At 43.8% G+C, this 23,963-nt stretch overlaps 1 protein-coding gene across 1 annotated transcript in view; it reads left to right on the top strand.

Moving 5' to 3' along the window:
- Window positions 1–332: 332 nt before the first annotated feature.
- The window catches only part of ccndbp1 (cyclin D-type binding-protein 1), a 37,222-nt gene continuing 13,591 nt past the window's right edge, over window positions 333–23,963 (top strand). The window contains 8 exon segments of the mRNA XM_052031554.1: window positions 333–591; window positions 11,142–11,198; window positions 12,128–12,207; window positions 12,295–12,376; window positions 14,123–14,202; window positions 14,204–14,220; window positions 19,874–19,947; window positions 20,708–20,784. Of these exon segments, the coding sequence (XP_051887514.1) occupies window positions 477–591; window positions 11,142–11,198; window positions 12,128–12,207; window positions 12,295–12,376; window positions 14,123–14,202; window positions 14,204–14,220; window positions 19,874–19,947; window positions 20,708–20,784 (582 nt within the window). The 5' untranslated portion in view covers window positions 333–476.

The following is a 23,963-nucleotide window of genomic DNA, read 5'->3' as shown; positions in this document are numbered from 1 at the left end:
AAATAAAGGTCAAGGACCCCATGAAATCTCTACCGCCACTGCCCCGAGTTGCTCCGCCCTGTTTTATTGGCTCCGCCCACCCACTCGCTCCGCCCCTATCCTTAGGCCCGCCCCTTGTCCATTCCGTGGCCCATCGCTGGTCCTTGGTCCCCATTGCCCCGCCCCCATTATTTGCCCCGCCCCCATGCTTTGCCCAGCCCTTAGTCTCCGCCCCTTTCCCTAGCCCCTCCCCTCTGTTGCCGCACCCCAGTCAGCCCCGCCCCATTGCCCCGCCCATCTCCTTAGTTCTCCCCCGTGACCACGCCCGCATCATTAGCTCCGCCCCTCCGTTGCCACGACCACATCCTTGGCCTCGCCCTATTTTGCTCCGCCCTATTCTTCGCCCAGTCCTCCGCCGTCCCGCCCCCTGAGCGCCGCGGCCGCCCTGTCCGCCGCCGCCCCGCTCCCTGAGCGCCGCGGCCAGCTGGGAGGTGAAGATGGAGGAGCGGCGAGCGGCCGAGGCCGAGGTTGCGCAGTGTGGTGGTGGCGACCTGCGGCTGCCGTTGCGGAACCTGGTGCAGGGCCTGCGGGAGGTGGCGTCGCAGCTGCGAGGTGAGTGCAGGCAGCTGCCGGCTCTGGGGTGGGAGGCCCCGCCTGGCCGGGTGGCGGCACTCGGTCGTCATCTCGGGCCTGGGTGAGGCCCTGTCCGTGCCGGCCTCTTGGATTGCCGCTGCCCCCGGTTTTTGGGCCAGGACTCGGGAGGTGAGGTGGGGGGTGGTACCCGGACCAGCCTGCTCCACGCTGTGAGTGAGGGTGAAGGGCTGTGTGAGAGAGCCCACGGTGCTGGGCACAGGCACAACACTGTCCTTGTCGCTCCATCGACCCCTCCAGCCTGAATGAATTGAAGCCCAATGCTGAGGTAGCCCGATCATCGGCTTCACTCCCCCGCGATGGATCTCCGAGATCTAATGGAAGGCTGTCCGTTGATGGTGTAAAATATCTCACTTCAGTGGGCAAATTTATTCATGCTTTTGTTGAAACCAGTCTGTGCTGTGCTAAAGCTTTTCTGGCTGGCCTGACATCTTTCCGCCCTCCATAACGTTGAAGGGTGCAGCACAGGAAAAGGCCCTTCGGCCCATGATGTTTGTGCTGACCAAGATGTCAATTTAAACTATTCCCATTTGCCTACATATGGTTTATATCCTCCATTCCCTGCTTGTTCATGTGCCAGTCTACACGCCTCTTAAATGTTGCTATCATATTTGTTTCCAGGCATCTACCATCCTCTGCAAAAACAAAACACTTGCCTTGTAAATCTTTCAACTTTCTCCCTCTCACTTTAAAACAATGCTCTCTAGTCTTTGACATGTTCACCCTCAAGGGAAAAAGACTATCTACCCTTTCTATTCCTCTCATAATTTTATAAAGTTGACCTCATTCAAAATTGTGCTGGTCAAGGTTTAAATCCAGCTCTTGTCAATCCTGTATTGATTATCTATCTAAACTCCTCATTGTTGGAATGCTTAATCTTGTGGTCAGATTCCTCTGATTTTGGCACAAAAAACAGCCCTTCAATCTTTGGAGAGCTCCTCCAACTTGTACATTTGCTCCACTATTGACGGCTATGTTGTCAGTTTGGGCCCTCATATTTATAATTCCCAAACTGAACATCTGTCTATCTGTTTCTCTCATTAAGGTGTGGCTTAAAACATAATTCTGAATAAGCATTTGGTCATCTTGGCTGGTGTAGATAAGAATTAGGAGAAGTAAGCTACTTGGTCTCTCAAGTTTGCTCTGCCATTAATTTGAGGTTCATGGCTGAACATGTATCTCAAGTGCTTTCCTGCACATTCACCATATCCTATAGAACCAGAAATCTTTTGTTTTCAATTTTGAATATCCTCAAGCCCTACTCCATAGAAAATTCATTCAATATTTTCAGTCTTTGTTGATCAATTACTTTTAACCAAATGGCTAAGTCAGCAATATAAAATGTGAATAGCTGAGGGCCCAATGTGATGAACACATTGTGATTCTGCAATAGGATATAGATTGAGTAATTGGGCGAAACTCTGGCAAATGGCATTTAGCATGGGGAAAGGTGGGGTCACACTTCAGTAACAGGAATCAAGGGACAGATTATTGTCCAAATGGAGAGAGAGTACAGATGAGTAAAGTTCAGCGGGATCTAACTGTTCCAGTGGATGAATCAGCAGGCAGGTGCATCAAGTAGTTAAGAAGGTAAACAGCATGTTGGCCCTTATTGTGAAGGGGTTGGAGTTTAAAAATAAGGTGGTTTTATTGCAGTTGTGCAGGGTGTTGGTGAGGCCTCACCTGGAATACTTTGCACGGATTTGGTCTCCTTTCTTACAAAAGGATGTAGCATCAATGGAGGCAGCCCAAAGGAGATTAGAACAATTACAGCACAATTCAGGCTCTTCGGCCCACAAAGCTGTGCCGAACATGTCCCTACCCTAGAAATTACTAGGCTTACCCATAGTCCTCTATTTTACTCAGCTCCATTTACCTATCTAACAGTCTCTTGAAAGACCCTATCGTATCAGCCTCCACCACCATTTCTGGCAGCCCATTCCACGCACTCATCACTCTCTGAGTAGAAAACTTAACCCTGACATCTCCTCTATATCTACTCCCCAGCACCTTAAACCTATGTCCTCTTGTGGCCACCAATTCAGCCCTGGGGAAAAGCCTCTGACTATCTACCCTATCAATACCTCTCATCATCTTATACACCTCAATCAGATCCCCCCTCATCCTCCGTCTCTCCAAGGAGAAAAGGCCGAGTTCCCTCAACCTGCTTTCGTAAGGCATGCTCTGCATCCCAGGCAGCATCCTTGTAAATCTCCTCTGCACCCTCTCTATGGCTTCCACATCTTTCCTGTAGTGAGGTGACCAGAACTGAGCACAATACTCCAAGTGGGGTCTGATGTCTAAACTGTAGATGTTTCAGGAAGGACAGGGCGGGAGGCAGAGGTGGGGGAGTGGCACTGTTGATCAGAGATAGTGTCATGGCTGCGGAAAAGGTGGATGTTGTGGAGGGATTGTCTACGGAGTCTCTGTGGGTGGAGTTTAGGAACAGGAAGGGGTCGATAACGGTGCTGGGTGTTTTTTATAGGCCGCCCAATAGTGACGGGGATATTGAGGAGCAGATAGGGAAGCAGATCCGAGAAAGGTGTGAGAATAACAGAGTTGTTGTGATGGGGGATTTTAATTTCCCAAACATCGATTGCCATCTCCAGACAGTGAGGGGTTTAGATGGGGTGGAGTTTGTTAGGTGTGTTCAGGAAGGGTTCTTGACACAATATGTAGATAGACCTACAAGAGGAGAGGCTGTGCTTGATTTGAAATTGGGAAATGAACCTGGTCAGGTGTCAGATCTCTCCGTGGGTGAACATTTTGGTGACAGTGATCATAATTCTATCTCCTTTACATTAGCACTGGAGAGGGATAGGAACAGACAGGCTGGAAAGGTGTTTACTTGGAGTAAAGGGAATTATGAGGCTCTCAGGCAGGAAATTGGAAGATTAAATTGGGAACAGATGTTCTCAGGGAAAAGTATGGAAGATATGTAGCAAATATTCAGGGGGTATTTGTGTGGTGTTCTGCATAGACATGTTCCTATGAGACGGGAGTCGTGATAGGATACAGGAACCGTGGTGTACGAAGGCTATAATAAATCAAGTTGAAAAGAAAAGTATACAAAAGGTATAGAGAGCTAGTGGAGGAGTACAAGGCTAAAAGGAAGGAACTTAAGAAAGAGAGTAGGAAAACCAGAAGGGGACATGAGAAGGCCTTGGCGGGCAGGATTAAGGAAAACCCCAAGGCTTTCTACAAGTATGTGAAGAATAAGAGGATGAAATGTGAAAGGATAGGGCCTATCAAGTGCAGCAGTGGGAAAGTGTGTATGGATCCAGAAGAAATAGCGGAGGTACTTAATGAATACTTTACATCAGTATTCACCACGGAGAAAGATCTGGGGGATTGTAGTGGGGACTTGCAGTGGCCTGAAAAGCTTGAGTATGTAGATATTAGAAAAGAGGAGGTGCTGAAACTTTTGGAAAGCATCAAGTTAGATAAGTCGCCAGGACTGGATGAGATGTACCCCAGGTTGCTGTGGGAGGTGAGGGAAGAAATTGCGGAGCCTCTGACGATGATCTTTGTGTCGTCCATGGAGATGGTTGAGGTTCCGGAAGATTGGAGGGTTATTCAAGAAGGGGAGTAGGGATAGCCCAGGGAATTATAGACCAGTGAGTCTTACCTCAGTGGTTGGTAAGCTGATGGAGAAGATCCTGAGAGGCAGGATTTATGAACATTTGGAGAGGTATAATATGATTAGGAATAGTGAGTATGGCTTTGTCAAGGGCAGGTCCTGCCTTACGAGCCTGATTGAATTTTTTGAGGATGTGACTAAACACATTGATGAAGGGAGAGCAGTAGATGTAGTGTATATGGATTTCAGCAAGGCGTTTGATAAGGTACCCCATGCGAGGTTTATGGAGAAGGTGAGGAGATATGGGATCCAAGGGGACATTGCAGTGTGGATCCAGAACTGGCTGGCCCACAGAAGGCAAAGAGTGGTTGTTGAAGGGTCATATTCTGAGTGGAGTTCGGTGACCAGTGGTGTATCTCAGGGATCTGTACTGGGACCCTTGCTCTTTGTGGTTTTTAGAAAGGACCTGGATAAGGAAGTGGAGGGGTGGGTTAGTAAGTTTGCAGATGACACGAAGGTTGGGGGTATTGTGGATAGTTTGGAGGGCTGTCAGAGGTTACAGAGGGACATAGATAGGATGCAGAGTTGGGCTGAGAAGTGGCAGATGCAGTTCAACCCAGATAAGTGTGAAATGGTTCATTTTGGTAGGTGAAATATGTTGGCAGAATATAGTCTTAATGGTAGGACTCTTGGCAGTGTGAAGGATCAGAGGGATCTTGGGGTCCGAGTCCATAGGACGCTCAAAGCGGTTGCGCAGGTTGACTCTGTGGTTAAGAAGGCATATGGTGTATTGTCCTTCATTAATCGAGGAATTGAATTTAGGAGCCGTGAGGTATTGTTGCAGCTCCCACTTGGAGTATTGTGTGGGATTCACGAGGCTAATTCCTGGGATGAGAGGATTGTCCCACCAATTGAGGCTAGACAGTTTGGGTTTGTATTCCTTATTCAAAAATATAACATCCGAAGGTGGCTTAACAAGGTAGATTCATAGTTATACAGCACAGAACCAGGCCCTTTGGCCCAACTTGTCCATGCTGACCAAGGGGCAGGCACTGTCATGTAACAGTTAACGTAACGCTGTTGGTGCACCAGTGACCTGGGTTCAATTCCAGCCACTGTCTGTAAGGAGTTTGTACATTCTCCCGTGTCTGCGTGGATTTCCTCCGGGTGCTCTGGTTTCCTCCCACATTCCAAAGACATACGGGTTAGGAAGTTTTGGGCATGCTATATTGCTGCCAGAAGTGCGAAGACATTTGCGGGCTGCCCCCAGAACATGATGCAAAAAGATGCATTTCACTGTGTGTTTAATGTACATGTGACCAATAAAGATATCTTCTCTCTCTGCTGAACACATTTGCCTGCGTTTGGCCCATGTCCCTCTAAACCTTTCTTATCCATGCACCTGTCAAATGTTTTTTAAAATGTTGTAATTGTACCTGGCTCGAACACCTCCTCAAGCAGCTCATTCCATATACTCTGCATCCTCTGTATGAAAAAACTTGCTCCTTAGGTCCCCTTTAAATCTTTCCCCCTCACCTTAAACCTATGCCCTCTATTTTTAGACACCCATATCGTGGAAAGAAATCTGTGATTATCTACCCTATCTTTGCCCCTCAATTTTATAAACGTCTATAACGTCTCCTCTCAGCCTCCTGTGCTCCAGGGAAAACAATCCCCGCCTATTGAACCTGTCCTTTTCACTCAAGCCCTCCAGTCCAGGCAATTGTCCTGTGAATCTTTTCTGACCACCATCTTTAGCTTAATTGAATCCTTCCTATAGTGTGGCAATCAGAACTGCACACAGTACTCCAAGTGCAGCCTAAACAACAATTTGTACAACTATAACATGAGATCCCAACTCTTGTACTCAATGCCTGGATGTTGAAGCAAGCATACCATATGCCATCTTTATCACTCTGTCTACCTGTATGGCCACTTTCAGGGAACTATGTACTTCTACACCAAGGTCTCGGTGTTCCATAGAACCATACAACACAGTACAGGCCCTTCGGCCCACCATGTTGTACCGACCTTTAAACCACGCCTAAGACTATTAACCTTCCTCCCACGTATCCCCCTATTTTAAATTCCTTCGTATACTTATCTAACAATCTCTTGCACTTGTCCAACATATCTGCCTCCACCACTACCCTAGGCAGCGCATTCCATGCACCAACCACTCTCTGGGTGAAAAACCTTCCTCTGCTTTCTCCCTTGAACCTCCCACCCATTACTTTAAAGCCATGCCCTCTTGTATTGAGCATTGGTGCCCTGGGAAAGAGGTGCTGGCTGTCCACTCTATCTATTCCTCTTAATATTTTGTATACCTCTATCAAGTCTCCTCTCATCCTCCTCTCCAAAGAGTAAAACCCTAGCTCCCTTAGTCTCTCCTCATAATCCATACTCTCTGAACCAGGCAGCATCCTGGTAAATATCCTCGCACCCTTTCCAATGCTTTCCACATCCCTTCCTATAATGAGGTGACCAGAACTGGACACAGTACTCTAAGTGTGGTCTAACCAGAGTTTTGTAGAGCTGCATCATTACCTCATGGCTCTTAAACTCGATCCCACGACTTATGAAAGATAACATCCCATAAGCTTTCTTAACTACCCTTTCCACCTGTGAGGCAACTTCTAGTGATCTGTGGATATGAACCCCCAGGTCCCTCTGCTCCTCCACACTACCCAGAATCATGCCATTAACGTTGTACTGCGCCTTGGAGTTTGTCCTTCCAAGGTGTACCACCTCACACTTCTCCAGATTAAACTCCATCTGCCACTTGTCAGCCAGCTCTGCATCCTATCAATATCCCTCTTTAAGCTTCAACAGTCTTCCACACTATCCACAACACCACTGACCTTTGTGTCGTCTGCAAACTTGCTAACCCACCCTTCTATCCCCTCATCCAAGTCATTAATAAATATCACAAAAAGTAGAGGTCCCAGGACCGATCCCTGTGGGACACTGCTAGTCACAGCCCTCCAACCTGAATGCCCTCCCTCCACCACAACCCTCTGCTTTCTATAGGCAAGCCGATTCTGAATCCACATAGCCAAGCCTCCCCGGATCCCATGCCCTCTGACCTTCTGAAGAAGCCTACCATGTGGAGCCTTGCCAAATGCCTTACTAATATCCATGTAGACCACATCTACTGCACTACCCTCATCGATCTTCCTGGTCACCTCATCAAAGTACCATGTCAGGCTTGTGAGACATGATCATCCCTTCACAAAGCCATGCTGGCTATTCCTAATCAGTCCATGATTCTCTCAATGCTCATGGATCCTATCTCTTAAAATCCTTTCCAACAGCTTGCCCACCACAGACGTAAGGCTCACTGGTCTGTAATTCCCTGGACTATCCCTGCTACCTTTTTTGAATAAGGGGACAACACTTGCCACCCTCCATCCTCTGGTACCATTCCCGGTGGACAACGAGGACTCAAAATCCTAGCCAACAGTTCAGCAATCTCCTCCCTTGCCTCACGGAGCAGCCGGGGAATATTCCGTCAGGTCCCGGGGACTTAGCTGTCTTAATATTTTCTAACAACTCCAACACATCCTCCCTCTTCATATCTATATGCTCCAGAAATTTAACCTTACCAACACTATCCTCAGCAGTATCAAGGCCCCTCTCTTTGGTGAATACTGAAGAGAAGTTATCCATTAAGAACCTCACCCACTTCCACAGTTTCCAGGCACATCTTCCCGCCTTTGTCTCTAATTGGTTCTACCTTAACTCTCGTCATCCTTCTGCTCTTCCGTACGTGAAAAAAGCCTTGGGACCTCTCCTTAAACCCTACTCGCCAAAAGCCTTTTCATGTCCCCTTCTTGCTCTCCTCAGCCCCTTCTTAAGTTCCTTCCTTGCTTCTCTATATTCCTCATGAGCCCTATCTGACCTTGCTGCTTACACCTTCTGTATGCTGCCTTCTTCCTAACTGGCTGTTCCACCTCTCTTGTTACCGTGGTTCCTTCATCCTCCCATTCTTTCTCTGCCTCAAATTTATCCCGAAACATCCTGCAAGAGATCCCTGAACAATGACGACATCTCCATAGTACATTTCCCTCAAAAATGTCATCCCAATTACACTCTCAAGCTCTAGCCTTATAGCCTCATAATGTGCCCTTCCCCAATTAAATATCTTCCCCGTCCTCTTTGCTCCTATACTTGTTCATCACAGTGCTGAAGGTTAGGGGAGCGGTGGTCACTGTCCCCCAAAATGCTCGCCCCACCGGGAGATCTGTCACTTGACCTGGTTCATTATCTAATACTAGATCTAATATGGCCTTCCCTCTAGTTGGTCTGTCAACATACTGTGTTTGATAACACTCCTCAGCACTCTGCTCCATTCACTGTGTACGTCCTGACCTGCTTTAACTTCTCAAAGTGCATCATTTCGCACTCGTCTGAGTTAGATTCCATCGGTCATTTCCTTGCTCACTTTCCCTTTTGATCTAGATCCTGCTGTAACCTTGGACAACCTTCTTCACTGTCCACTGTACTGCCAATTTTGATGTTAACTACAAACTTATTAATCATTGCCACCCCATTCTGATCCAAATCATTACTATATATGACATATAATTAAAAAACAGCACTGATCCCGCATCACACCACAAGTTACAGGTCTCTAAACTGAGAAACAAGCCTCACTCCCACTGCTTGCTTCCTACCACCAAGCCAATTTGTATGTAATTTGCTATCTCATCCTGGATCCTATGTATTCTAACCTTCTGAACCAGCCTACCATATGGGACCTTGTCAAAGGTCTTGACGAAGTCCATGTAGGTAACGTTCACCTTCCTGTCTTCGTCAATTCTCTTGGTCACCTTTTCAAAAAAAAATTCAATCAAAATTGTGAGACATCTCCCATGAACATAGCCAAAGATAATGATCGACAGGTGTCTTGTGACTGGAAGACTACTTCCACTGGGATTCCACAGGGCTCACTACTTCATCCCTGTTTTTTGAATGCACATTTCGACTTAAATATAGGGGGTGTGTTAAAGGAGTCTACAAATAATACAAAGATTTCCCCTGTGGTTGACACTGAGGAGAAAAGCAAGGTATAGATGGTCTGGTCGGTTAGGCAGAAAAGTGGAAATGGAATTTAATCCAAAAGATCAGAGGGACCATGAAGTGTACTTAAATTAGATGTTGACATGTTTTCACTAAATGAACAAGAGGACATAGCTACAAAATAAGGGCCCAGTCATTTAAAACTGATGTAGAAATTGCTTCTGAAGTATGTGGAGGCGAGATCATTTGATATATTCAAGGTGGAGATGGATTTGAAGTATCGAGGAATTAAGGATTATGGGGAACTAGCACAGGAAAGAAATTGAGGCCAGCATTGATCAGCCATGATCTTATTGAATGGCAGGTCAGGCTTGAAGGGTCTGGTTCCTACTCCTATTTTCATGTGTTCTTATGTTCATTCGTGATCCCCTGGAATCTCACCAGTAACCATCAAGTGGAAATAGATCTACTTGTTCAGTTTTCAACTAATTTCCTATTCGGGTTGATATACATCCTGCTTTTTAATGACGTGTTTTATCAAATCTACCCTGAAAGAAACATTCTCAAAAAACTATATTAGATTGGCTATCTGTGTTTTCCCATCTGAACATTAATTGCTCTACTCAGATTGTGCTTTCTAAAGTCTGGGTATATATCCTAAATGGGTTTAATGATTTTGCTGACAACTGATGTCACATTATTCATTTATTAGTTTAAACACATCTATAGTTCCATGCTTTTCTCACTTTATTCAAGAAAAGTATGGATGGGAGTAATGGTATTGCATTTACTACATTCCAGTCTGTTGGAACTAGCAGAGGGGGATTAGAGAATTTTGTTTCCTTGGGCTAGGTTTTAATTTTTGCCTGAAAACACAGCTGTAATGAGTTGGGGATGTCATGTTTGGAGAGTTGGGATGTTTTGTATATTTATAATGATGCATAAATGCAAGTTTCCAATTGTAAAAGCTGTACTTGTGAAACTGAATTAAAAGATGGCACATTTGATTTTGCATTTCTGACTAGCTGGCTCCCATCAGCCTGAATGGAAGGAGTCTGCTTGGCTTCACTGTCTTACTTTGGGAGTGGCATGGGGTTGACCTTAGAATGTGTGTGTGTAAATCTTTGGGCATCCAGTGAGATGAGGATTGGGCTCAGTTGTGTGTGTTAAAGCTAACCCTGTGATTCGTAGTGCTGGCAGAAGTGTGGGAGGAGGTGGGGGGTGAGGGTTTGGCAACGGAGGATTGTCAGTTGTGAGCCACATCAGCATAAAACCAACTTCAGGGGGAAAAATATTGGAGGAAAACACTGATGCCAAATTAATCATATTACATGCTTTTTTGAATAGTTTAATTATGGGGTAGGAAGGGGATGGCATTCTGAGAATTAACAAAGGGGGTAATTTATTCTTAGCCTTCTAGACCAGTGTATGGTAACATTCTGAAAGCAGCATCCCAGGCTCTTTCTGTTGCCATCTTTCACTCTGCTCTGCTGACTAAGCATCGGCCAATTGGGTCTAATATTCAGCTCTTGCAACCAGAATTTGCTGAACTGAAACCAAAGTTTTACAACTTTTTCCTCTTTTGTGTTCTAAGTATGGAGGCAGGCAGTGCAAGTACCACAAAATGCCAATCTGGGACATGAGAGCAAGATGAGGAAGAGGTAATGTAAGATGACTTTGTTGTCGTATTTAGAGTTGCAGGTATGTGGTTCCAGCAGAGGTTGGTAGTGTGAGGACCTTGGCTGCTTTTTTTTTGAGCTACTTTCCCTACAGTGAGTTGAGCTTGTGAACTCTCATCCTCCTGATTGAAATTGGCTAACTTGGTATGAATGATTTTTAATGTATTGTGTTATTGTTTCTATTCTGTGAATACAAAGTAGCTTGTTAATGCGAACTTTTTTCTTTACAGAGGGAGAATCGTGGAAATTGGAAGATTTTGACTTGCAATTCTTCTGGAAAACTCTAGGTTTGGTATTTAATGTAAAAGATACAAGAGAAGATTGTGAATGGTATAGAGTGTCCATGTAACCTTTGATGTTCTCCGGAGATATGATGTCTAAATGTGGTGGAGGATAAATTCTGAAGTTACCAATAGCATCAAAAAGAGTTTGAGTATTTATGACCTGAATTTTTTTTTATACTGAGACACTGGTGTTAGCTTCATAATTTTAGCTCTTTGTTCCTTCTATAAACTAGATTTTCACCATTCTGGGTGTAGATGATGCATTTGCTGCACAAACTCAGGTGCTTTTGTTCGTCAGTAAGGTACTTTGGAGGTCTATTACCTGCACAGAAAAGATAACAAGCCAAATAATTGGAAAGATGTGGTGAAAATTAGTTTGCTTCAACTATTGCAACTTCTTTTTCTATAACTTTGTTGCATTGGCACATTTGAATATCTTCCTATTCTCAGCATTTGTGGTAAGGTCAATCCACTTTGACTAAATTGCATGGTAAATCTATCACTACACTTGTACCTATCTAGAATCTCTACATTTCCTAACATTGCAAAGGTGTTGTGAGTTTAATTTTAATTTTAAATTAAGAAGTGTAATTTTTGAAAAAATTGGACAGCATGTGGATTGATATTTAAGTTGAGTGCTGATTCACAAAATCTTTTGGTGGTGGTATTATGGCAATGTCTCCCGTAGTTTAACATTACAGTTTTCTAAAAGCAAATATAATAAAGTGAAATACATTTTGGGAGTGGGGATGTGTGGTTGTTGGGGGTGGTGTGCACAAGAAGATATGTATTAATCACATTTCTGCTCCATTAGTAAATTGAGGTTTGATATTTTTGGGTAATTACCTACCTTCATTAGCTTGTGCTGGTACTATTGTAAGCATGTAGTTTCTTAGAAAATTGTATAACCCTTATCTATATGTTTCTTCTAGGTGAGTGTGTCAAAGCAGTATCTCAAGAAGCAACAAAACTCAGTTTGGCCTTTTCAAAACCTCCTTTGCCATCTGTACAAGTGAGTACAAAGGTTGAGCTTCAGATTATGATCTTTGCAATTAGTGAGATTCAGCCAAATTCCACTGACTGATGTTTTCTGTGCTAGGACTGTCAGAAGCTCACTGCTGAAATTCAGAAGAGTATCCTTACTTTATCCAGTGTGTACTACTGGTTACCAAAGAGTCAAGGCAAGTGGTACTGAAAAGACTACAAATTTATCCATTTGGATGTTGCCAATGCTGTAGTGAGTATATCCTTGAGGCAGAAATGTGACCTTTGTTTCATAGTAATAATTTTTATTTGGTGTGCAACAAATGTTCTGTTGCTCACTGTAAACTGTAAAGGCTCAGAATTAAAATGAGAAGTGCTCTGGTAAACAAAAATGGCAGACAGGTAGGATGGAGTCCTCATCTGCAGTATAACAAGGTTAGGTGTCTCACTACATCTTTCCTATACAACGTTACTTGGTGCAGACTAAACTTGTTCCAAGTATAGTTTCCTTTCAAGAATGCACCAACACAACAAAATTAGTGCTCTTTTGTCATAGTCTCTGAAGCACACATAAATCAATTTGCTTGAGTTTCCCGTACTACCATCTTCCTTGATGTCAGATCACAAATGCTTCAACAGTCCGGAGCTCCTGGTCCAAGGTTGATGAGATAAGGGCACTTCAAATGTTACTGAGGTACTGCAGTAATATAATCAAATTGGATCCTTGCAACTTAGTAGCACTGAGCAGTGCAAACTTGCTGAGTGGGTAAGTTCAAGACTGCAATTGCCTATTCAACTTCAGGTCTTTACTGATTGAATGCAGTAATTTTTGCTCCTCAGTTAGTTTCTCTAGTAATCTCAGAAAATCCTATCTTGGTGTCCATTAGTTGGAACTTTGTTGTTTCATTTGAGCGGTTTTGTTTTGACATCTAGTCTATATTTTCACACTTTTGGCCTTTGAAAAGCCACCTGTTGGATCCTTTGTTATTAATTTCAAGATCTTTCTTTGCATTCACGCCCGGACAGTCTTGTCCCATTTAAATTCAATATTCTTCTTTATCAACACAATTGCCTCAGAGAAGCAAACAAAGAAGTATCAAGAAATTATCTAAATCCCAACATACATGGATTCAACATGAAGACAAGAACATACGAAACAAATGGATAGGAAATTGGCAGTGCTATTTTTAGAAACTGAGTTGATAGATTTCCTCAAATAATATTTGCCATTGTAGCGGTTGCTACCGCGGAATGAAACAAGACTCACTCGGAGGATTGCCAAACAGAACTGGTTTATTTTCCTGCCTTGCGCGGGCCCTTTAAGGGAGAAAACTCCCGCCCAAAAAACTGGCAATGACGTAAGTCCTACGTCATCAGGACTTTCCCGCGCGCGGGTTCTCCCCGTCGCTCGGAAAGACGAGGCCCGCCGCCATCTTGGGCCTCGTCGCTCCGACACCGCGCGACCCGACTGCCGAGCCGGTTCGCCTGACTAGACGGTGAGTCGCCACACCATCAATAATTGTTGACTCGCAATCTTGTGGAAAGCTGTGCATTTAGCTTCGCAATGCGGCCATTAATTTGTGTTGTATAATCCTTCAAGTTAAAAATGATTGCAATAATATTTTTCTCGTTGTGAAAAATTGCAATAATAGACTGATGCATAGTCTTAATAGGGATGCCTATCAGAAATAAGCTGAGTGTATTCTCCTCTCTCTTGTTCTGAGGAATTCTATATTATAAGATGTAATCAATTAGAATATACCACACTATTTTCTAAATCTTGTCCTTTTAAAAGCTGCTCAGGATGAATTACCTTAAAATGTATTTGACCAACTGCTTGAAGTCTTTAATGTAACCTACACTGTTTAGCTAAAAAATACAATAGATAGAAAAAAATTGATCAATCTCTATTAGATGTTTAATAAGAGGTATCTTTATCTCAGGCTTGACTTTACGACGATTGGTTCGAGATGCCGCAATGGACATAGTGGAGGGAGTTATTCAGCTATTGAATGTGATACTGAACCACACCACTTCAAAGGTGCAATCTTTAAATCCATACAATTGTTGAAAATCTGAAGGTGTGATTAATGAATTTTCAATAGTATTTAATTCTAGAAGCAATTTCTTGCACCTCCACTGCTTTCTAATGAAAACAGAAAATGTTGGAAACATTCAGGTCAGGGCCGCATCTTTGCAAAAAGAAATAGGTTAATGTTTTCAGGTTGAAGGCCCTTTGAACTGGGGAAGAGTCTTTAAATTGCAGCAAAAATGGGGCAAAAGATAGCTAGGACAAAGGGAATAACTAATGTCGATTGCACTAATGGTGGCAGGAGAGAATAATAAAATGACACAGTTGTGTAAAATCCTGTGAAATTCTGGGCTGTGGGACATGTCCAGCATGGGAAGGCTGTGCTAATAGAAACATAGAAAAACTACAGCACAATTCAGGCCTTTCAGCCCACAAAGCTGTCCCAAACATGTCCCTACCCTAGAAATTAGTAGGCTTACCCATAGCCCTCTATCTTTCTCAGCTCCATGTACCTATCCAACAGTCTCTTAAAAGACCCTATCGTATCCGCCTCCACCACCGTTGCCGGCAGGCCCATTCCCACACACTCACCACTCTCTGAGTAAAAAAAAACTTACCCCTGACATCTCCTCTATGTCTACTCCCCAGCACCTTAAACCTATGTCCTCTTGTGGCCACCATTTCAGCCCTGGGGAAAAGCCTCTGACTATCTACCCTATCAATACCTCTCATCATCTTATATACCTCTATCAGGTCCACCCTCATCCTCTGTCACTCCAAGGAGAAAAGGCCGAGTTCCCTCAGCCTGTTTTCATAAGGCATGCTCTGCACTCCAGGCAGCATCCTTGTAAATCTCCTTTGCATCCTTTTCCATGGCTTCCACATCCTTCCTGTAGTGAGGTGACCAGAGCTGAGCGCAATACTCCAAGTGGGGTCTGACCAGGGACCAATATAGCTGCAACAATACCTCTCTACTCCTAAATTCAATTCCCCGATTGATGAAGGACAATACACCGTATGTCTTCTTAACCACAGTCAACCTGCGCAGTCGCTTTGAGCGTCCTATGGACTCGAACCCCAAGATCCTTCTGATCCTCCACACTGCCAAGAGTCCTACCATTAAAACTATATTTTGCCATCATATTTGACCTACCAAAATGAACCCACTTCACACTTATCTGGGTTTGAACTGCATCTGCCACTCAGCCCAACTCTGCATCCTATCTATTGTCCCTCTGTAACCTCTGACAGCCCTCCAAACTATCCACAACACCCCCAACCTCGTGTCATCCGCAAACTTACTAACCCACCCCTCCACTTCCTCATCCAGGTCGTTTATAAAAATCATAAGGGTCCCAGTACAGATCCCTGAGATACACCACTGGTCACCGACCTCCACTCAGAATATGACCCTTCAACAACCACTCTTGGCCTTCTGTGGGCCAGCCAGTTCTGGATCCACACTGCAATGTCCCCTTGGATCCCATGCCTCCTTGCTTTCTCAATTAAGCCTTGCATGGGGTACCTTATCAAATGCCTTGCTGCAATCCATATACACTACATCTACTACTCTCCCTTCATCAATGTGTTTAGTCACATCCTCAAAGAAGTCAATCAGGCTCGTAAGACAGGACCTGCCCCTTGACAAAGTATTGCTGACCATGGCTAATCATACCTCTCCAATGTTCATAAATCCTGACCCTCAGGATCTTCCTCCATCAGCTTACCACCCACTGAGGAAAGGACTCATTGGTCTATAATTCCCTAGGCTATCCCTACTCCGTTCATGAATAAGGGAACAACATCCGCAACCGTCCAATCTTCTGGAATCTCTCCTGTCTCCATCGACGATGCAAAGATCATCGTCAGAGGCTCCGCAATCTCTTCCCTCGCTTCCCACAGCAACCTGGGGTACATCTCATCCAGTCCTGGCGACTTATCTAACTTGATGCTATATATTCAAGCTTTCCAGGCCATTGCAAGTCCCCACTACAATCCCCCAGATCTTTTTTCCATGGTGAACACTGACGTAAGTATTCATTAAGTACCTCCACTATTTCTTCCTGGATCCATACACACTTTCCCACTGCTGCACTTGATAGGCCCTATTCTTTGGCATCTTATCCTCTTGCTCTTCATGTACTTGTAGAATGCCTTGGGGCTTTCCTTAATCCTGCCCGCCAAGGCCTTCTCATGCCCCCTTCTGGCTCTCCTAATCTCCTTAAGCTCCTTCCTATTAGCCTTGTACTCTTCTAGATCTCTAACATTACCTTGCTCTCTGTACCTTTTGTAAGCTCTTCTTTTTCCTTTTGACGAGATTTATTATAGCCTTTGTACACCACGGTTCCTGTATCCTCTCGTGACTCCCCTGTCTCATTGGAACATGCCTATGCAGAACTCCCATACAAATATCCCCTGAATATTTGCCACATTTCTTCCATACTTTTCCCTGAGAACATCTGTTCCCAATTTAATCTTCCAATTTCCTGCCTGAGAGCCTCATAATTCCCTTTTACTCCAAGCAAACCACCTTTCTAGTTCTGTCTGTTCCTATCTCCAGTGCTAACGTAAAGGAGATAGATTATGATCACTATCACCAAAATGTTCACCCACGGAGAGATCTGAACCGACCAGGTTCGTTTCCCAATACAAATCAAGTACAGCCTCTCCTCTTGTAGGCCTATCTACATATTGTGTCAAGAATCCTTCCAGAACACACTTAATAAACTCCACCCCATCTAAACCCCTCGCTGTCTGGAGATGCCAATCGATGTTTGGGAAATTAAAATCCCCCATCACAACAACTTTGTTCTCACACCTTTCTAGGATCTGCTTCCCTATCTGCTCCTCAATATCCCTGTTACTATAGGGTGGCCTATAAAAAAACACCCAGGGAAGTTATTGACCCCTTCCTGTTCCTAACCTCCACCCACAGAGACTCCATAGACTATCCCTCCACAATGTCCATCTTTTCTGCAGCCGTGACACTATCTCTGATCAACGGTGCCACTCCCTCACCTCTTTTGCCTCCCTCCCTGTCCTTTCTGAAACATCTAAATCCCAGCACTTGAATCAACCATTCCAGCCCCGGAGCCATCCAAGTCTCCATAATGGCCACCACATCATATCTCCAAGTATTGATCCAAGCTCTAAACTCATCCGCATTGTTCACAATACTCCTTGCATTAAAATAGACACATCTCAAACCTGTCTGAACATGTCCCTTCTCTATCACCTGCCTGTCGTACCTACTACTAGCTTTGTCTACTTGAGAGCCAAACACCTCTTCCCCAGTCTCTCCAGTTCGGATCCCACCCCCCAACAGTTCTAATTTAAACTCTCCCCAGTAGCCTTAGCAAACCTCCCCGCCAGGATATTGGTCCCCCTGGATTCAAGTGCAACCTGTCCTCTTTGAACAGGTCATACCTGCCCCAAAAGAGGCCCCAATGATCCAGAAATCTGAATCCCTGCTCCTTACTCCAATCCCTCAGCCACACATTTAACGTCGTCCTCATTCTGTTCCTATACCCACTGTCACTTAGCACAGGCAGTAATCCGGAAATTACTACCTTTGAGGTCCTGCTTCTCAACTTCCTTCCTAATTCTCTATAGTCTTTTTTTCAGGACCTCATTCCTTTCCTACCTATGTTGTTGGTCCCAATATGTACCATGACCTCTGGCTGTTCTCCCTCCCACTTCAGGATATCTTGGACGCGATCTGAAAAATCGCGGACCCTGGCACCTGGGAGGTAAACTACCTTACGAGTTTCTTTCCTGCGTCCACAGAATCGCTTGTCTGCCCACCTAACTATAGAGTCCCCTATCACTAGTGCCCTCCTCTCTCCTTCCCTACCCATCTGAGCCACAGGGCCGGGCTCCGTGCCAGAGACACTGCCACTGTTGCTTCCCCCAGGTAGGCTGTCTCCCCCAACAGTACTCAAGCAGGAGTACTTATTGTCAAGGCATACAGCCACAGAGGTACTCTCTGGTACCTGACTCTTCCCCTTCCCCCTCCTGACTGTGACCCACTTGCCTGACTCCCGTGGTCCCGGTGTGACCACCTGCCTATAACTCCTTTCTATCACCTCCTCATTATTCCTGACCAGACGAAGGTCATCGAGCTGCATCTCCAGTTCCCTAACACGGTCCCTCAGGAGCTGCAGCATGACACACCTGGTGCAGATGTAGCCTTCCCGGAGGCAGGAAACCTCATTCATACCCCTTCCTTAACTCAAGTCACCTACCTTTCCTCGCCCCTTTACGCCGAAGCCCCTTAAGCTAAAGCCCAAAACATTCTGCTACCTCTCACTCAGCTGCCCACTCCGATGCTGCCCACTGGATACGGTGATTTGCTTTTTAAACTGAAGAGATGAAAACTTGAGTATCACAGATGGATGACTTGCTGTGGAAATGACCAGTTGTGACACAGAAAGTGAGTTATTGGAAGTTATACAATTCACTGTTGAGTCCAGAAGACTGCAAGATGCCCAAATGGAAGATGAGGTGCTGTTCCTTGAGTTTTCATTGGGCCTCATAACAGTGCAGGAGGCTAAGGGCAGGTAGGTCAGTGCAAGAGTGAGATGGAGAATTAGTGGCAGACAACATGAAGCTCAGAATTTGTTTTGCTGCTTTTAAATCGTCACCCACACATTGTGGTTGCACAAGTGGTTGCATGGTATCAGCATTCGTTGTTGGAGAGTGGACTGCCACTTGAAAAGTGTAATTGCATTGTTACTTCTCTGTATAATACAAATTGAGTATTTGGATTCTTAGTTCTTAGCAAGTGGCAGATAGGAAAAAGAGGTTTCTAGTAATCCATCTGAAATACTGCAAGGGTTTTATAAAAATTGATAATACAAAAGCAGGTATAATGTTATAATTTGTAATCTGGTACTTGGCTGTGTGACATGAGAAAATTGATACATTAAAATGTCGGTAGTTAGAGGATAGGAAGTGGGTTGTGATGGGGTGGGAGGTGCAGGGAAAGCAAATAAAATTTGGACCACACTTTGAAACTAGCCTACGTTGAGGTATGTGATATTCCTTCACTCAACAAATTTTGTTTATTTCCTTTACCTTTCAAGTCCATTTGAGCAGTACATTATTGTTGACATTGGTTAGACTGTGAAATTTGCTGAACCACTGGCTTAGTCTGAGAAGAAACTGTTTGCCCTTTTTCTCATCTATAATTTCTTTAAAAAAAGGTCTTGAGTATTGCTGGAAGTGTGAAACTGTTCTATGTCTTCAATGTCATAAGTTCTGTGATTAAAGAAACTTTTTGTATCTAAAACAAATCTAAAAAGGATTGAATTGCGATATCTATACATAAAGTTATCTAATTTTCTCAAAAAGACTGCAGTAAAGAAGGATGTTGTAGGTTTAACTAGATTCACTGTTCAAACAATTTAGCTGCTTTGTTCCCAAACTGCTGCAATGGAGGGCATGTTTTTTTCAAAGAAAAATGCACTTAATTCCGTTAAGATCTACCTTGAATAATCTTGAGTACCTTATTGGCACTGATGCCTACATAATTGAGTGTGAGGGGATTTTCTTGGTGAAAATAGATTGATATCGATTTGGGTACAATGTCGTTTCCAATGTGCATATGACAATAAACTTGACTTTGACTTTCCTTGATTTGTAAGTGAAGTTTTTTTTTCAGTTTGTCACAGGACCAACTGACATCCACAGGTGGAGTCTGGGAAGCTTGTGACCGATTTTCCAAGATACCACAAGGTAATGCATATTCCAGATTACAATCTGAGTGCTTCTTCATCTCTCCCAGATATTACTGGTTGAATGCTGAATATATTCTGCATATGAAGAAAGGAAATTCGAAGTGGTTGTCAAGAAAGCAAGATGAACAATGTTTGGTTCAGAGGATACTTTATTCATTGCATTAGTTTCATTGGACAAAGTTTAACATCTTTCATATGTCTCATGTACCTATGTCAAACATTCCAATAATCCATGTCTCTGCAAAGAGATACAGCTGACAACAGCATGTGTTGATGTTTTCCTAAGGCTGCCAACAATTTGAATTGAAATTTGTTTAAAGCATAGGCTAAAAATGCTTGACATTGTACATTTTAATCCATTGGACACTGTTTTATGTCACATCAGCTGTATTTTGTAGCACTTCATAAATTTTTGCTGTTATGCTAGTACTTTATTCTTACTAGTGTTTAGTTTTTAAACCCTGGTGTACTATATTTGTGAACATTATACAACGTAAATTAGTGTCACATGCTTATGCGGATATTTTAGGTTTTAAGGATTTGGGCACAGGTTCTACTAAAATGTAAATTTGAACACTGGTTATAAAGATAACATTTGTTATAAGTATGTATTTTGATGAGATTTTTATGTATGCATGTTCCTGCCAGTAATAGCATTGTAATATCTTTTCATTTTGAGTGCGATATTTTTGTTTTAGTTTTGCCTAGCTTAACTGAACCAAGTGTGACACACCAATCTATTTCGTACTTCTCCGCAGATAACCATGTAGCTGTTCTGTCACTGATGTCGTCTTACTCTGCTATTGTAGAAGATGCTTTGGAGGAAATGAAACAGGTGCACAGTCTAATAGAATATATAAAAATACATCAGTATAAAAATTTCCATTTAGAGGAAATTTCCATTTCTTCGGGGTATTGAGGGTATAGAAGGAATATGCAGATTTGCTAGAATGCTGTCATATGATAAAATTGAATTATTTGGAAAATTGGGTGCATTTTCGTTAGAACATTACATAGTACAATAAGGTTTAAAATTACAAAATGATGTTACATACTTAAGAGGAGCATCTGTGGAGGAAAATCGTCGGAGTGGGATTGGGACTTGAGGCTGTGGAATGTATTTGCAGGATTAGTAATTGAGGCAGAAACAATGATAAGATCAGTTTGGACACAAATATGAAGGAAAAGGAATTGAAGGGGTTTAGGAATAATGTGCTTGGAATTAATGCTTTGATGTAAGATAAATGTTGATGTGAACCAATGGATTATTGTCCTGTTTCCATGTTATAACTTCTATGTACAAGTAAAAAAAAATGGTTTTAAAACTGAATTTCATAGAATATGAATCATAGAACTATACAGCCTGGAAACAGATCATTTGGCCCAACTCATCCATGTTGTCCAGTGGACAGCCTTCTGTTTTAACCCTATTGCCCAACGCTTGGTTCATAGCCCTCTATGCCTACTTGATTCAAGAGTTCATCTAGACACTTCTTAAATGCTCTCAGTGACCCAACTTCAACCACTCTCAGGTGGTGCATTGGAGGCACTTACAACTCTCTGCATGAAGAAGGTCCTCCTCATATCCCCCTTGAGTCTCTTTCTCCTTTACCCTAATCTTGTGTCCTTTAGTTTTATCTGCCTTGTGTCTAGGGAAAAGTGTCTTGAAGTCTATCTGATCTATACCCCTCATAATTTTATATACCTCAATCATGTCCTCTCTTCACCTTCTCTGCTCCAGGGAGAAAAGGCCTAACTCCTCCATTCTCTCCTCATAACTGAACTGCTCCATCCCAGGCAACATCCTAGTGAATTTCCTCTGCAACTTCTCTAGCACTATCACATTCTTCCTACACCTTAATGACAGAACTGCACACGATACTTCAGCTGAGGTCTAACTACGGTTATGTAAATTTGGGTAATAACCTTCCTACTTCTATATTCAGTTCCCCGACTAATGAAGGCCAGTATCCCATATGTCTTCCTGACCACGTTGTCTACCTGCATTGCCACCTTCAAGATTCTATGGACTTGTACGTCGAAGTCCCCCTGTTCCTCAATACTTCGTAAGACCCTACCATTCACAGTGTATGTTGTATCCTCATTAGTGCTCCCAAGATGCATCTTCTCATATTTATCTGGATTAATCTCCATCTGCCATTCTTCAGCCCATTTCACCAAAGCATCGATAGCTTTCTGCAGACTAAGACTAGCCTCTAAACTGTCAACAACTCCACTAATCTTCATGTTATCTGCAAACTTAATGATCATGCTTTCTACATTTACGTTTAAGTCACTCAAGTCTCCCAGACCAATGAAGTGCACCCTCGGGTTCTGAAGGAGGTGGCTTTAGAGATTGTGGAGGTATTGGAGATGATTTTCCAGGAATCAATAGACTCTGGCATGGTACCGGAGGACTGGAAGGTCACAAGTGTAGTTCCGCTGTTTAAGAAAGGAGGGAGGCAGCAAAAGGAAAATTACAGGCCTATTAGTCTGACATCGGTGGTTGGAAAGTTATTGGAGTCGATCCTCAAGGACGAGGTTATGGAATACCTGGAGGTGCATGACCAGATTGGTCCAAGCCATCATGGTTTCATGAAGGGAAGATCCTACGTGACCAGCCTATTGGAGTTTTTTTGAGGTAATCTCAAGTAGGATGGACAAGGGAGAGGCTGTGGATGTTGTGTATTTGGATTTTCCAAAGGCCTTCGACAAGGTGCTGCAGAAGAGGCTGATTAATGAGATGAGAGCCCATGGAATTACAGGGAAGATATTAGAATGGGTGGAGCATTGGCTGATAGGCAGAAAGCAAAGGGTGGGAATAAAGGGATCCTGTTCTGGTTGGTTGCCAGTTACTAGTGGTGTTCCGCAGGGGTCGGTGTTGGGGCTGCTTCTTTTTACACTGTATATCGATATGATTTAGATTATGGAATAAATGGTCTTGTGGCTAAGTTTGCAGATGACACCAAAATAGGTGGAGTAGCAAGAAGTGTTGAAGAAACAAAGGTTGCGGAGAGTGGGCAAAGAAATGGCAGATGAGATAGAATGTTGAGAAATATGCGGTTGTACACTTTGGAAGAAGAAATAAACAGGCAGATTATTATCTAGATGGGGAGAAAATTCAAAATTGGGAAGTGCAACGGGACTTGGGGGTCCTCGTGCAGGATACCCTAAAGGTTAACCACCAGGTTGGATTGGCAGAAAGGAAAGCAAATGCTATGTTGGCATTCATTTCAAAAGGAATAACATATAAAAGTAAGGATGTGTTGATGAGGCTCTGCGGGGCACTGGTGAGACCTCATTTGGAATACTCTGTGCAGTTTTGGGCCCCTTGTCTTAGGATGTACTGATGTTGGAGAGGGTTCAGAGAAGATTTACAAGGATGATTCCTGGCATGAAAGGGCTTTCATACGAGGAGTGTTTGTCGGCCCTTGGACTGTATTCATTGGAGTATAGAGGAATGAGAGGGGACCTCATAGAAACACTTCGAATGTTGAAAGGACTGGACAGAGTAGATGTGGCTAAGTTGTTTCCCTTGGTAGGTGAGTCCAGGACAAGAGGGCACAGTCTTGGAATTAGAATGTACCCATTCAGAAGAGATGGAGAAATTTCTTTACCTAGAGGGTCATGGATTTATGGAATTCGTTGCCACATACAGCTGTGGAGGCCCAATCATTGGGGGTGTTTAAAGAGGAGATTGATAGGTATCTAATTAGTCAGGGTATCAAGGGATATGGGGAAAAGGCCGGGAATTGGGGCTAGATGGGAGAATAGTTTAGCTCATGGTGAAGTGGCGGAGCAGACTCGATGGGCCGAATGGCCTGCATCTGCTCCTTTGTCTTGTGGTATACTACAGCTGATCTTTGTAAGATGCTACTAGTCACTGGCATCCAGTCGCACAAATTGGCCCTCTACCCTTGCCCTCTGTCTCCTATTGCCAAGCCAATTTTGGCTCCATTTTGCCAGCTTGCCCTGGATCCCATGGGCCCTAACCTTTTAAAGCATGTGGGACCC

Source organism: Pristis pectinata, chromosome 16, assembly GCF_009764475.1.
Source record: "Pristis pectinata isolate sPriPec2 chromosome 16, sPriPec2.1.pri, whole genome shotgun sequence".
Lineage (NCBI taxonomy): Eukaryota > Metazoa > Chordata > Chondrichthyes > Rhinopristiformes > Pristidae > Pristis > Pristis pectinata.
The sequence above is the reverse complement of the archived record's forward strand: the minus strand, read 5'-3'. Positions and strand labels throughout refer to the sequence as shown.